General features: G+C 41.1%; 1 protein-coding gene across 1 annotated transcript; it reads left to right on the top strand.

Moving 5' to 3' along the window:
• The first annotated feature begins 825 nt into the window (after nucleotides 1–825).
• On the top strand, nucleotides 826–12,471 carry LOC140597766 (uncharacterized). The gene is made up of 4 exons (XM_072747387.1): nucleotides 826–1,097; nucleotides 2,945–3,071; nucleotides 3,956–4,051; nucleotides 10,332–12,471. The coding sequence occupies exons 1-4, from the start codon at nucleotides 1,083–1,085 to the stop codon at nucleotides 12,401–12,403; spliced, it is 2,310 nt and encodes a 769-aa protein (XP_072603488.1). The 5' UTR covers nucleotides 826–1,082; the 3' UTR covers nucleotides 12,404–12,471.
• Nucleotides 12,472–13,104: the final 633 nt, after the last annotated feature.

Genomic DNA, 13,104 nt, shown 5'->3' with positions numbered 1-13,104 from the left:
AGAGGGAGAAGCAGGGTCCTGGGATTCAGTCCCGGGTTGGGCTCCCTGGTAAAGGAGGAGCCTGCTTCTGACCCTCTGCCTCTCTGCCTGCTTGTGCTCTGCCTTTCCATTCTCTCTCTCTCTCTCTCTCTCTGTCTCAAATAAATAAATAAAATCTTGAAAAAGAAAAAGCAACAGAAGACACAGGAAAACCTGTGACGCCCAACGTTTCTTTAAGTAAGAGACATTTGCATTTGTAAGGGAAAGGTCCTTTCCTAAGAGTATCTCCCTTTGTGAAGCAGAAGAGGGAGAAGGTGTAAATCTTAAGAAACTCTTATCAGTGAAGAAGGTGTGGATTTAAATCTGGTAACCACACAGCCAGGGTTGTGGTGCTTTGCCCGGTCACCTCCCCTGGTGTTTCCTGGAGTATCAAAATAGATCATCCCCGGACGCCTGGGTGGCTCAGCAGTTGGGTGTCTGTCTGCCTTTGGTTCAGGACGTGATCCCAGCGTCCAGTGTCGAGTCCCACATGGGGGTCCCTGCGAGAAGCCTGCATCTCCCTCTGCCTGTCTCTGCCTCTCTGTGTCTCATGAAGAAGTAAATAAAATCTTAAAAAAAAAAAAAGTTCTTCCCCCTCTGATTCTGTCAATTGATGGTGGAAACAACAGTGTTAAGTCAGTGTTCCAGGTGATTCTCAGGGAGGCCACAGTTAAGGAGAAAGGCTTCCTTTTAATTTCTGAGAATTGAGAGCAGGCTGCGCCTTAGGAGAGGTAATGGTCTCCACGACAGAGTCAGGGAGGATTAGGGCCACAGCACACGGGACCTATGCTGTAGCTGAATCTGTGAGCATCTGGGGGAGGGGAGGGCCCCTGGAAGCAGAGAAGGAAAATCAGTTCCTGAGTTCCAGCTGGGAGGTCACAGCTTCTCAACAGCTCCAGGCCCAAAGGACTAGGAAGTTGGGCTTTTTGTGCATTTCAAAGTCCTGCCTGCAGGGGAGCAGTTTATAGGTGGAGAGACTGTGGCCGGCTTTAAAGGTGTATTCTCCTGATCTCCAGGAAGATCTTGTGCGAGAGCAGCCAGAGGACCAGGTGAAGGGAGCAGAAATGGCGCGGTCTCAGGTAAGCCTTGTGTCCCAGGTGAGAGGCCGCTTTGCCTTTTTTGCCTGAAATTCCCTGCATTTGGAGATTGCTAATGTTGATTCCTCTAGCTCTGATATTTCTGCCTCATGATTTCACTTATTTTAAAAACTTTTTCAAATATAATACTTAAGGTTCGATCTTAGAACACTTCTCCCCATCACCTTCTTTCCCTTCTCTCCAACGGGGCTTCCAATAAGCCACCAAAACTGTATTTATTTCTTATTTTTGAAGATTGTATTTGGGGGATCCCTGGTGGCTCAGCGGTTTAGCGCCTGCCTTCGGCCCAGGGCGTAATCCTGGAGACCCAGAATGGAGTCCCGCATAGGGCTCCCTCCAGGGAGCCTGCTTCTCCCTCTGCCTGTGTCTCTGCCTCTCTCTCTCTCTCTCTCTGTCTCTCATGAATAAATAAAATATTTTTTTAAAAAAAGAAAATAAAATTCTAATTCACATTGGACTTTGATAAGTACATTTGTAACACACCAAAATTTTCCACCTAAGAAGTAAACACAACTGTGGGTGCCTGTGTGGTGAAGTCGTTAAACATCTGCCTTCAGCTCAGGTCATGATCTCAGGGTCTTGGGATCCAGCCCTACTTTGGGTTCCCTGCTTCACAAGGATTCTGCTTCTCCCTCTCCCAACCTGTTTGCACTCTCTCTCTCTCAAATAAATAAATAAAATCTTGAAAAAAAAATAGATACAATCTATAACGCATGATATAAATTACAGTACTCAGGAATTTGTTATGCCTCTGTTGACACATTTATTTATTAATTTATTTATTTATTTATTTATTTATTTATTTATTTATTTTAAAGATTTTATCTATTTATTCATGAGAGACACAGAGAGAGAGAGGCAGAGACACAGGCAGAGGGAGAAGCAGGCTCCATGCAGGGAGCCCCACGTGGGACTTGATCCCGGGACCCTGGGATCATGCCCTGGGCCAAAGGCAGATGCTCAACTGCCCAGCCACCCAGGTGTCCCAACACCTTTATTTTATAAATTATCTTGGATAAACATACAATATTTATAATGGTTTTCTGAATCATATGCCATCCTCTTATGTCAAAGTTGGACAATACATTAGAGCATATTACTGTGTTAAACATCATCTTAGTGCGTAAGCAGGAAGCTGACCTAGCCAGAACCAGTTCTAATATAACTTCGCTAAAAGGAGTTCACTCCTTGGGGAATCACAGATAGAAACTACACCAGGTCGAGTTGTCACACAAAGGAAACTTGACTTGCAGCAAATACGGAGATCACAGAGAGTAACTTCCCAACAAGAGACTCCCAGAGCCAGAGGGAATGATTTCCTTTTATTTAGGGTTAGGGTAGATATTTAGAAATTGGAGCCTTGTCGTCTTATGTAGAGATAAGTAGAAGGTGGTATATGAAGCTGAGGATAACAGTTCTCTATGTACTTTGTTATATAAATGAGGTTTGTGCTTCTCCTTGAGTGGAGATTTTAGTATTATAATGAGTTCAAAGCAACTGTTGGTCATTCCATGGGTCACTCCTTGGTCCAACTGCATAATTGTGAGTCAGGGGTTAAGCTAAAATTGGCCCGGGCCAACCTTTTTCACAGGGGAGTTATCCTCTTTTGCTGGGTAGTTTCTGTTTCCATCACAGGAATCTATGCCTGAAGTAAAAGATTAAGGTAGAAAGAAGAGGCTAAGAAAAATATGGGACAAAGAGGGTACAAGCCCATGAGCAGTAAGGGTCAGATCATGGGATCTAGCTGGTGACATTTAACTCCCTCTTTCGTCTTAGGTACCTTGTGAACTCTGCCTGTGGCCACTTGGTAACTGTGGTATTTATTGCAGGGACTGCTGACATTCAGGGATGTGGCCATAGAATTCTCTCAGGAGGAGTGGGGATGCCTGAACCACACTCAGCAGGAACTGTACAGGGATGTGATGTTAGAGAACTATGGAAACCTTCTCTCCTTGGGTGAGGATGACTCCTTCCAGGTTTCCCAGACCACACTCTGGGTTTTCTTCCTTCCTTTGAAGACTGACTCTTAGAAGATTCCTCTGCATGACTGGAATTCGGATCCATGCAAAAAGGGAAATAAATGGGGATTTGTAGATGTGGAGAAAAATCTTCATATTTCCTTTTCAGCTCTAGCTTCAGCTTCCTTTTTTAAAAAAAAATTTTAAAAACATTTATTTATTTATGAGAGACAATACAGAGAGAGGCAGAGACATAGGCAGAGAGAAGCAGGCTCCATGCTGGGAGCCCGATGTGGGACTTGATCCCAGGACTCCAGGATCACGCCCTGGGCTGAAGGCAGGCACTAAATCGCTGAGCCACCAGGGGTTCCCCCCTAATTCTCCTTCCTTAAGGAGCATCATCATTTCTGTTGATGAATGTCAGTACTAAACATTGACAGGCATCAAATGGTACTGCCGAATTTTAAACTCCAGTTTTTATGTATTATTATTGTATCTAGTACGTGGAAGTAGAAGCCATGATTTGAATATTTGAAACTCCTTCTGCTTGTTCTTTTTTTTTTTTTTTTTAAGATTTTATTTATTGATGAGAGACACACAGAGAGAGAGGCAGCGACACAGGCAGCGGTTAGAAGCAGACTCCATGCAGGGAGCCCGATGTGGGACTGGATCCCGGGTCTCCCGAATCTCACCCTGGGCTGAAGGTGGCGCAAACCACTGAGTCACCCGGTGTGCCCTCCTACTGGTTCTAAAGGGGCTGTTGGTCAGTAGCATTTGGGAAGGTATTTTCTATAATTTTACACTGTCCTGTGGTCTCTACTGAGCATGATACTTGATTGAACATCTCCAGCAATACCCATTTTCCTTCTTCCTAATAACCAGGCCTCATTGTGTCAAAGCCAGACCTGGTCTCCTTTTTGGAGCAAAAGAAGGAGCCTTGGAGCGTGAAGAGAAAGAAGAGAGTAACCATCCATCCAGGTAAGTGGAAATGGATGAGGCAGATGATAGAGGTGCGGTCCACATGTGAAGGGGGAAGAGAGACCTTAAATTGTGGTGGGAGTAGTTCTCCTTGAATGGATACACTCTTGAGAAACCTAGTTTATATTTTTCTCCCTGTCACAGAGGGACATGTGCTATCCACCATTATCAAGCTCTTAGCTTCTCTAAGGATTCTCCTTCAGCTCCACTGATGGGCCAGGAGACTCCCCTGGGAGTGGGAGGGTCTCCAACATCTGAGAGGTTCTCCATTGCTGTCAGGGTCCTGGGGAAGTCTCCCTGTTTCTCAGGATCCATAGACTTAGCCCTTTGTAAGTTCTGTTTTGCGTTGTGAGAAGCCTGTCAGGGTACTGGTGGGCATACTGGGGTTTGGTGCAGAAATCCTGGGAACACTGGAGACAGATACCATGTTTTCTGGCTCATGCATTCCAACGTTATGGAGGCTTTAATCTTGATTGTACAAAATTGACACTCAGTAATTTCATCAGATAACAAAGCACCTCCCTAAAATAATAAAATCTAATCCTTTATTTCACTTTGAAAGTTAATTTTTTCTTTGTATGAACTCAAATTAGGATATAACAGTGTGTTCCATTCCTCAGTGGTGAAATAATATAATGTATCTGTTTGTATCCTAGAATTCCTACCTAAATTAATGCCATGGGGGAGCTAGAACATTTAGACCTTAGAACTTGAAGGCTATAATAAATTCTCAGTTTTTACCTTCTTTCTTAATTCTTGCATCATTGGATGAATTTGTCTTGTATGACAGAAATTTCTTTTTATTTTGTCAAGTGTGTTTTCACTTTATTAGTTATATATGAGATTCATCTGTTATTTATTAGATCAGAAGTTCTCATATGACATGGGCATGTGAGGTAGAGGGATGTCTGGGTGGCCAGTCAGTTGGTCCCAGGTCATGATCCTGGAGTCCTGGGGCTCAGCCCCTCCCCATTGGGCTCCCTGCTCAGTGGGGAGTCTGCTTCTTCCTGTGCCCTTCCCCTGCTGTGCTCTCTCTCTCCTTCTCTCTCAAATACATGGATAAAGTCTTAAAAAAAAAAAAAGCAGTGAGGTATAATTCGTATAATTCCTGTATTTTAAAGAAAGCTTTTGTTCATAAATGTAATTTTACTTCAGTGACAAGTAGTCATTGGGTTTTTCTTCTACTTTCCTTGGAATATATCTGAATTTAATCCCAAATATGTATTTTATGTATAGTGGCCTTTAGCATATTTTGCAACTTTCTTGGTGTTTATTTAGAAATGAAGATGTTGTTTATTTCCTTGGTTTTAAGGAGTGGGTTGTACCCTTAAATTCTCTGTTCAAGGAGGGATATATTAATAAAATAATACATTTGTGTAATGCCTTTTTAAGTGGTTGTTCGTATGATTTTCACTTACAGCTTTTAATGATTGATTTTAATGAATATTCTTTTTTATACTGTGGTCAGTGAAAACCAGCCAATAATTCATGCTTGTTTTTTTTTTTTTTTTTTTTTTCATGCTTGTTTTTTATGATACATAGAGTTTAAAATTAATTTTATAGGAAGTTTCCTTGAGAAAAATGTATCTGTTTTTTTTTTTTTTTGAAAGATTTATTTATTTATTTATTCATGAGAGATGGAGAGAGAGGCAGAGACACAGGCAGAGGGAGAAGCAGGCTCCATGCAGGGAGCCCGATGTGGGACTCATTCCATTCTGGGACTCCAGGATCATGCCCTGGCCTGAAGGCAGTCGCTAAACCGTTGAGCCACCCAGTGATCCCGTATTTTTAATGCATCTATTTTATTTTATTTTAAATTTTTATTTATGATAGTCACAGAGAGAGAGAGAGAGAGGCAGAGACATATGCAGAGGGATAAGCAGGCTCCATGCACCGGGAGCCCGACGTGGGACCTGAACCCGGGTCTCCAGGATCGCGCCCTGGGCCAAAGGCAGGCGCCAAACCACTGCACCACCCAGGGATCCCTAATGCATCTATTATAATGTCGCTTTTCTAGGGTTAAATTTTGTCTTATTCTGGCTTTGTCATTCCATAACAATGTGCTTCCTTTTGTCTCGGACATTCCACTACATTAGTTAGTTGTGATTTTGGTTTACTTGTGTATTTAGTTATGCCATGACCATTTTCTTTTTCTTTAATTTTTCCATAAGATTTGTAATCTATTCTTTTGAGAGAGACAGAAAGAGCAAATGAGAGCAAGCACAGGGGAGAACCAGAGGGAGAGGGAGAAGTAGAGTGCGCCCTGAGCAGGGAGCCTGAGCTGGACTCAATCCCAGGCCCCTGGGATCAGGATGTGAGCTGAAAGCAGACGTAGAACCGACTGAGCCATCCCGGTGCCCCAGGGATGACAGTTTCCAGTACAGAGTTCAGAGACCATCTGAAGGATCATGTCCATGATCTGACCCGAAATTAAGAGTCCGATGCCTAACATGATTCCTTCCTCTGCTTCACCTCTGTAGTCTCTTTCTTGTTTGAACACTCACCCTCTGTCTGAGCAGCCACCACAATGCATCCAGAGGGTGCTGTCGTTCCCTCTGCCTCCATGTCATGCGTGACAGAAACAAGTCCCTCAGGCAGCAGCCAAGAAGCCAGATCGCTGAACCTACAGGTCAGTCGTTTCTTTCTCTCCTGAGGAGAGGTACGAGTTTTTTCACAGGGTGGCCTTCGAGTGTCAGGGAGGGTGAGCTGCTGTTGTGGGCAAGTGTCACAAACTTTCTTAGTCTCTTTGATGTGGCTCTTCTTCATCTCTTGACAATCTCTTTTTCAAAGTGTCTGCTGGGTTATTGTGCCTATTTTTTCTGTTTTGGTATTTTTTTTCTTCAGGCTTTATAGATCCATATATATATTATGAGAATGGGTCCTTTATTCCTTCTCTCACTCTATTTCTGTCTCTTGAGCTTGTGATGCAGAGAAGTTCTTAATGTAATCCAATTTGTCATATCAAACTTTATGGTTGGTAGTTTTTATCATTTTAGAAATTTTCTCATATACTAAGACCACAGAGATAGAATCCTTTGTTTTTCTAAAAGCATCATAATGATCTATATTATATCAATCAGAGATGTATTAAGTGTCATTGTTCTCTGTGTAGTGACTGAGGTTTTCAATTTTTTCTTGTTTCTCAACAAGGATAACAAATTGAAGTATATTCTGAAAGTGTTATATTATGGTTTCTTTTCATTTGCTTTCATTAGTCATTTCGGGCAGCCCCGGTGGCGCAGCGGTTTAGCGCTGTCTGCAGCCTGGGGTTTGAACCTGGGGACCCTGGATCGAGTCCCATCTGGGCTCCCAGCTGGATCCTGCTTCTCCCTCTGCCTGTGTCTCTGCCTCTCTCTCTCTCTGTGTGTCTCTCATGAATAAAAAAATAAAATGTTAAAAAAAAAAAAAGGGTTGTGTATCTTATCAAAATGATACATTTGCTTTATGGACCTTTGTTGTTATTCCTTGATACCATGTTGTGAGCTTGTGATCTGGACCAGCAATTCCATGATTTTCATCCACTCCATGCACAAGCAGTAGGTCAGCTGTGTTCATAATAAGATCAACATTTCCTCCCAATCTTCACCTCATTTCAGAGCCACCCAAAGAACGTTTGTCCTTGTGATCACCTGTTTCATTTACCTGGTCTCGTCATGTCTATATTATTCCTTTTTTCTTTTAATTTAATGTTTTTTTAATCAGACTTCTTTTTTTTAAATTTTTATTTCTTTATGATAGTCACAGAGAGAGAGAGAGAGAAAGAGGCAGAGACACAGGCAGAGGGAGAAGCAGGCTCCATGCACCGGGAGCCTGATGTGGGACTCGATCCCTGGTCTCCGGGATCGCGCCCTGGGCCAAAGGCAGGCACCAAACTGCTGCGCCACCCAGGGATCCCCTAATTTAATGTTTTTATTTTTTAAATATTTTATTTATTTATTCATGACAGACACACACAGAGGGAGAGAGAGAGGCAGAGACAGAGGCAGAGGGAGAAGCAGGCTCCATGCAGGGAGCCCGACATGCGACTTGATCCCGTGTCTCCAGGATCCAGCCCTCTGCTGTAGGCAGCGCTAAACCGCTGAGCTACCCGGGCTGCCCTGTTCTTTTTTCTTTTTCTTTTTTTTAGGATTTAATATATTTATTTGACAGAGAGCACAAGCAAGAGGAGCAGCAGAGGGACAGTTAGAAGCCGGCTTCCACCAAGCAGGGAGTCTGACATGGGGCTCAGTCCCAAAACACTGGGATCACGACCTCAGCTAAGGCTTAACCGACTGAGCCACCCAAGCGCCCTTATGTTGTTCTTTAGGATATTTCTTGTTGATGGGTGGGGAAATCTCTGCCCTAAATCCTATGTGTTTCCCAATTCTCAGCCATTTTCTTGTAATGACACATGATTGCACTGTTTCCAGGACCTGCTCTGCCTGGGTTAGAAGTTCAAGAACTGTCATCAACTACATGTAAATTAAGGTGCTTCTGCATAGTTTAGGTGTTTCTTCACACATGTCCCTTGCAATTTCACTACAAAAGTTTAAGGTAGACCTTCATGAGTACTGGGATTTTCTACATGGTTGAATGCAAGCCCCACAGGAACAGTGCAGAAGTGAATGGTAAGAGTCACCCGATTCTTACAGAAGAAGCTTACTTTTTTTTTTTACTATTGAATATATTAGATTTCAGGTTTTCATACCTATATGGCGTTTATTAAGTTAAGGTGGTTTGCTTCTGTTCCTACTTTCTTGAGTGTTTTTAATAATGAAACATTGTCCAGTATGCTCATATTCTTGTTCTGCAGCAATATGATTGCCATTTTTGATCTTCATTGTGTTAATGTGGAGCCTTTAACTTATAGTTTTCCATATGTTGAAACACCCTTGAATTCCAGGAAGTATTGCCTTTAATTGTGTTGTAAAACGTGCTTTTGATTCAGTGTGCTAGTTTGCTTTTTTTATTGTGGACTTTGTATAACTGTGCCTCACAGGTAGTAGTTTGTAATCTTCTTTACTTGTACAGTCTTCCTTTGCCTTTGACAACCTGGTAACACTTGAGTCACAGAGACTATTTTGATAATTTCCCTTCTCTTCCCTCCCTGAAAATGTTGGAAGAGATTTGAAATACTTTTCCATGGGACTCCTGGGTGGTTCTGCAGTTGCGCTTCTGCCTTTGGCTCAGGGCGTGATCCCAGAGTCTCTGGATCAAGTCCCACATCAGGCTTTGTGCATGGAGCCTGCTTCTCCCTCTGTCTGTGTTTCTACCTCTCTCTGTGTCTTTCTCTCATGAGTAAAGAAATAAAATATTTAAAGAAAAGAAAGGTACTTTTACATTAAATCTCTGAATTATCCAGTGAATTCATTTGGAATAAGACTTTTCTTTGTTGGGAAGTTTTAAATTACTTTTTCCATCTACTTAGTAGTTGTAGATCAATTGTGACTTTTTAAATATTTCTTCAGGAAATATTTATTGGAATCCTGAAATCTAGGGAGCTTACATCTTTTTGAAATTTATGCACATTTTTGGTATCTCTTTCCTGGCATATAGTTATCCATTGTCACTTCTTATTAGTTGTGTTTTTATGGAATCAGTTAATACTGTCTGCTGTCACTTCACTTCTGATTTTAATTTACCTTTTTTTCATTCTTCCTTGATTTTGTTAAAAGTCTGTCAATTTTGTTGATTTTTCCTGAAAACCAACTCTTCCTGTTGTTGATAATTTCCCTTTTTTTTTTAAGTTTTTATTTATTCATCATGAGAGACAGAGAGAGAGAGAGAGAGAGAGGCAGACAGAGGCCAAGGGAGAAGCAGGCTCCATTCCATGCAGAGAGCCAGATGTGGGACTCGATACCGAGTCCAGGACCACACCCTGGGCTGAAGGCGGTGCCAAACCACTGAGCCACACGTGCTGCCCTATATTTTCCTATTTTTGCTGTTTCCTCTTTTGTTCTTTTCTGTTTATGTTTAAATTTTCTCCCTTTTGCAAACTTTGGACTCACGGGACTTTCCTGACTTTTTGTGATATAAGAAAGTAATTTGTACTATAGCATGACAGTACTACACTACTACTACTGTAGCTGTAGTACTACCGCTATCTATGTGGCTATGTGGTCACTACATTCTGTGTTAGTTTATGTGTCCATTGAGGAACAAAGTCCTGATGATTCCTTCCGAGCCATCTTGCTGATGTTCTCTGACTGATTTTCAGGTTATCTATTAGTGGTTGTCAGCATATTCATCTGAGAGTACTCAGTGGAATAATTTTACATTTCTCTTTCTTGATTTCTTTCAGCCATATCTTCTCGTGACACCCAGAGCTTGCTGTCAAAGCCAAGCATCGAAGCTTCTTTCCAAAGAGTGTCAATGGGTAGATTAAGAAATAATGCCATTGAGAATTTACACTTCATGACAGACTGGGACAATGATGAAGAGAGTGAAGGGCATCAAAGACATCATGAAGGCCACAACCATACTGAGATATCTGCCCATAATAAGAATCTCCCTGCCCGAAATGTTGAAGGATATAGAACATTTTCAGTAACCTCCCTGTTTACGTCTGCTACTTCCACAAAGCAGTGTGTTTTTGAAAACAAAAGCTCAAATCAAATATTCAAACTTACATATTTAGGGAAAGACGACGGTTTGGAAAATCTGGGAAGTTTCCTAGTCCATGCTGAAAATAATTATTTGAACCCTTGTGAAAAAAGAATTGGATTGACTATTCAGTCAAATATTTCTAAACATCAAAGATTTAAAAATGAAGAACAAAGTGCTAAACAGGATCCATTTGAGAGGTATTTCACTAAGGAGTCGATCCTACAAAATTACCACAGCCTGTTCAGTGGAGGCAGAGTTGTTCAGTGCAGTGAATCTGAGAAAACATTTAACCAGGGCTCCAGCGTTAGTCCATGTGTGTGGACTAAGTTTCTAGGGAACCATCATGAGTGTAGTAAATGTGCGGAAGTCTTTTATCAAAACTCTAACCTTAGTACACATAATAGTATGAATACAGGAGAGAATCCCAAAAATGAATGTGAGAGTGCTCTTAACCAGTCCTCCAATGTTGATGATCAACAGAGAATTCATGTGGGAAAAAACGCATTCAGGTGTAATCAACCTGGGAACATGTTTTGTCAAGCATCAAGGCTAAGTATATATAAGACAGCCCATAGTGGAGAGAAAAGTGACATTTATAAGGAATGTGGCAAAGATTTTGACTTGGACTCAGTACTACCTCAACGTCACGGAATGCGTACTGGAGAGGAACCGTACAAATGTGAAGAATGTGGTAAAACGTTTAAGGTCTGCTCATCCCTAAATACACACAGGCGAATCCATACTGGAGAGAAACCTTACAAATGTGAAGAGTGTGGCAAGGCCTTTATCCATTGCTCACACCTTATTATTCATCGCAGAATTCATACTGGAGAGAAACCTTATAAATGTAAAGAATGTGGCAAGGCCTTTAATCATAAATCAAGCCTTACTCAGCATCACAGAATTCATACTGGAGAGAAACCTTACAAATGTAAAGAATGTGGCAAAGCCTTTAAGCAGCCTTCACACCTCTCTAAACATCACAGAATTCATATTACAGGAGAACATTACAAATGTGAAGAATGTGGCAGGGTCTTTACACAGCACTCACGCCTTACTCAACATCACAGAATTCATACTGGTGAGAAGCCTCACAAATGTAAGGAATGTGGCAAGGCCTTTAATAGGAATTCATATCTTACTCAACATTCCAGAATTCACACTGGAGAGAAACCTTACAAATGTAAAGAATGTGGCAAGGCCTTTAATAGGAATTCATATCTTACTCAACATTCCAGAATTCACACTGGAGAGAAACCTTACAAATGTAAAGAATGTGGCAAGGCCTTTAAACATGTCTCTACCCTTCCTCAGCATTACAGAATCCATACTGGTGAAAAACCTCACAAATGTAAGGAATGTGGCAAGGCCTTTAATAAGCATTCATATCTTACTCGACATCACAGAATTCACACTGGAGAGAAACCTTACAAATGTAAAGAATGTGGCAAGGCCTTTAACCGGCATTCAAGCCTTACTAACCATCACAGAATTCATACTGAAGAGAAACCTTACAAATGTAAAGAATGTGGCAAGGCCTTTAATAGGAATTCATATCTTACTCAACATTCCAGAATTCACACTGGAGAGAAACCTTACAAATGTAAAGAATGTGGCAAAGCCTTTAACCACCAGTCAAACCTTAGTCATCATCACAGAATTCATACTGGAGAGAAACCTTACCAATGTAAAGAATGTGGTGGAGCCTTTACCCAGCACTCACAACTTACTACTCATCATAGAATTCATACTAGAGAGAAACCTTAACAAATGTAAAGAATGTGGTGAGGCCTTTAATCACCTTTCAACCTTTACTCATTATCAAAGAAGTCATTCTAGAGCAAAGCTTCAAAGTTTTAGGATTGTGAGAAAAAAATTTTTTAAGTTCTTTTAAGCAACAAGAAACTAGACTTGAAGGGAAAATGATCAAAATTCTTTTCTTTTACAATAATTTATCCCTTCTTTAAGACAGACTGCCCTACATCTAAAACTGTATACAACAAAATTATATAAGTATTCGTTGATTTTCAATGATAAATGAAAAACTTAAAAATTATCCAATCTAACAAGGTATGCATGTTCTTTTATAGTTGTTGTCAAACTGTGAAAGTAATTCATGGAATGTAAAGATAAGAGCTGAATAATCGCAGCATTAATGGAAAAGAGTATTTTCACAAACCCACTTTTCCCCTCATCGTATCTCCTCTTGATGTTGATCAAAATGTAGCATTGGCCATTTTATTCTTTTGGGTTTTTTTTAGTTTTTTTTTTTTTTAAGCCATATGCTTGTGCAGAGTACAGTTATCTTATGTCCAATAAATGAATGGGGAAGGAAAAAATGAAAGAACAGAGGAAACCCCTTCTTGGTCTGGAGGGGCAGAGTTGTCAAGTAACAGGTTTCCTTTCTAGTAGACACCACTCTGGTGCTGGAACCCATCAGTTTTATCTTTCTCCTCCATTTTACAGCT

Source organism: Vulpes vulpes, chromosome 1 (assembly GCF_048418805.1).
Source record: "Vulpes vulpes isolate BD-2025 chromosome 1, VulVul3, whole genome shotgun sequence".
In the NCBI taxonomy this organism is placed as follows: domain Eukaryota; kingdom Metazoa; phylum Chordata; class Mammalia; order Carnivora; family Canidae; genus Vulpes; species Vulpes vulpes.
The sequence above is the reverse complement of the archived record's forward strand: the minus strand, read 5'-3'. Positions and strand labels throughout refer to the sequence as shown.

Excerpts from the sequence above, each read along its gene's own strand:
- LOC140597766 (XM_072747387.1), top strand. Across the intron at positions 3,072-3,955 it reads TGGAAACCTTCTCTCCTTGG|GCCTCATTGTGTCAAAGCCA; the intron begins GTGAGGATGACT and ends CCTAATAACCAG. Across the intron at positions 4,052-10,331 it reads GAGAGTAACCATCCATCCAG|CCATATCTTCTCGTGACACC; the intron begins GTAAGTGGAAAT and ends GATTTCTTTCAG.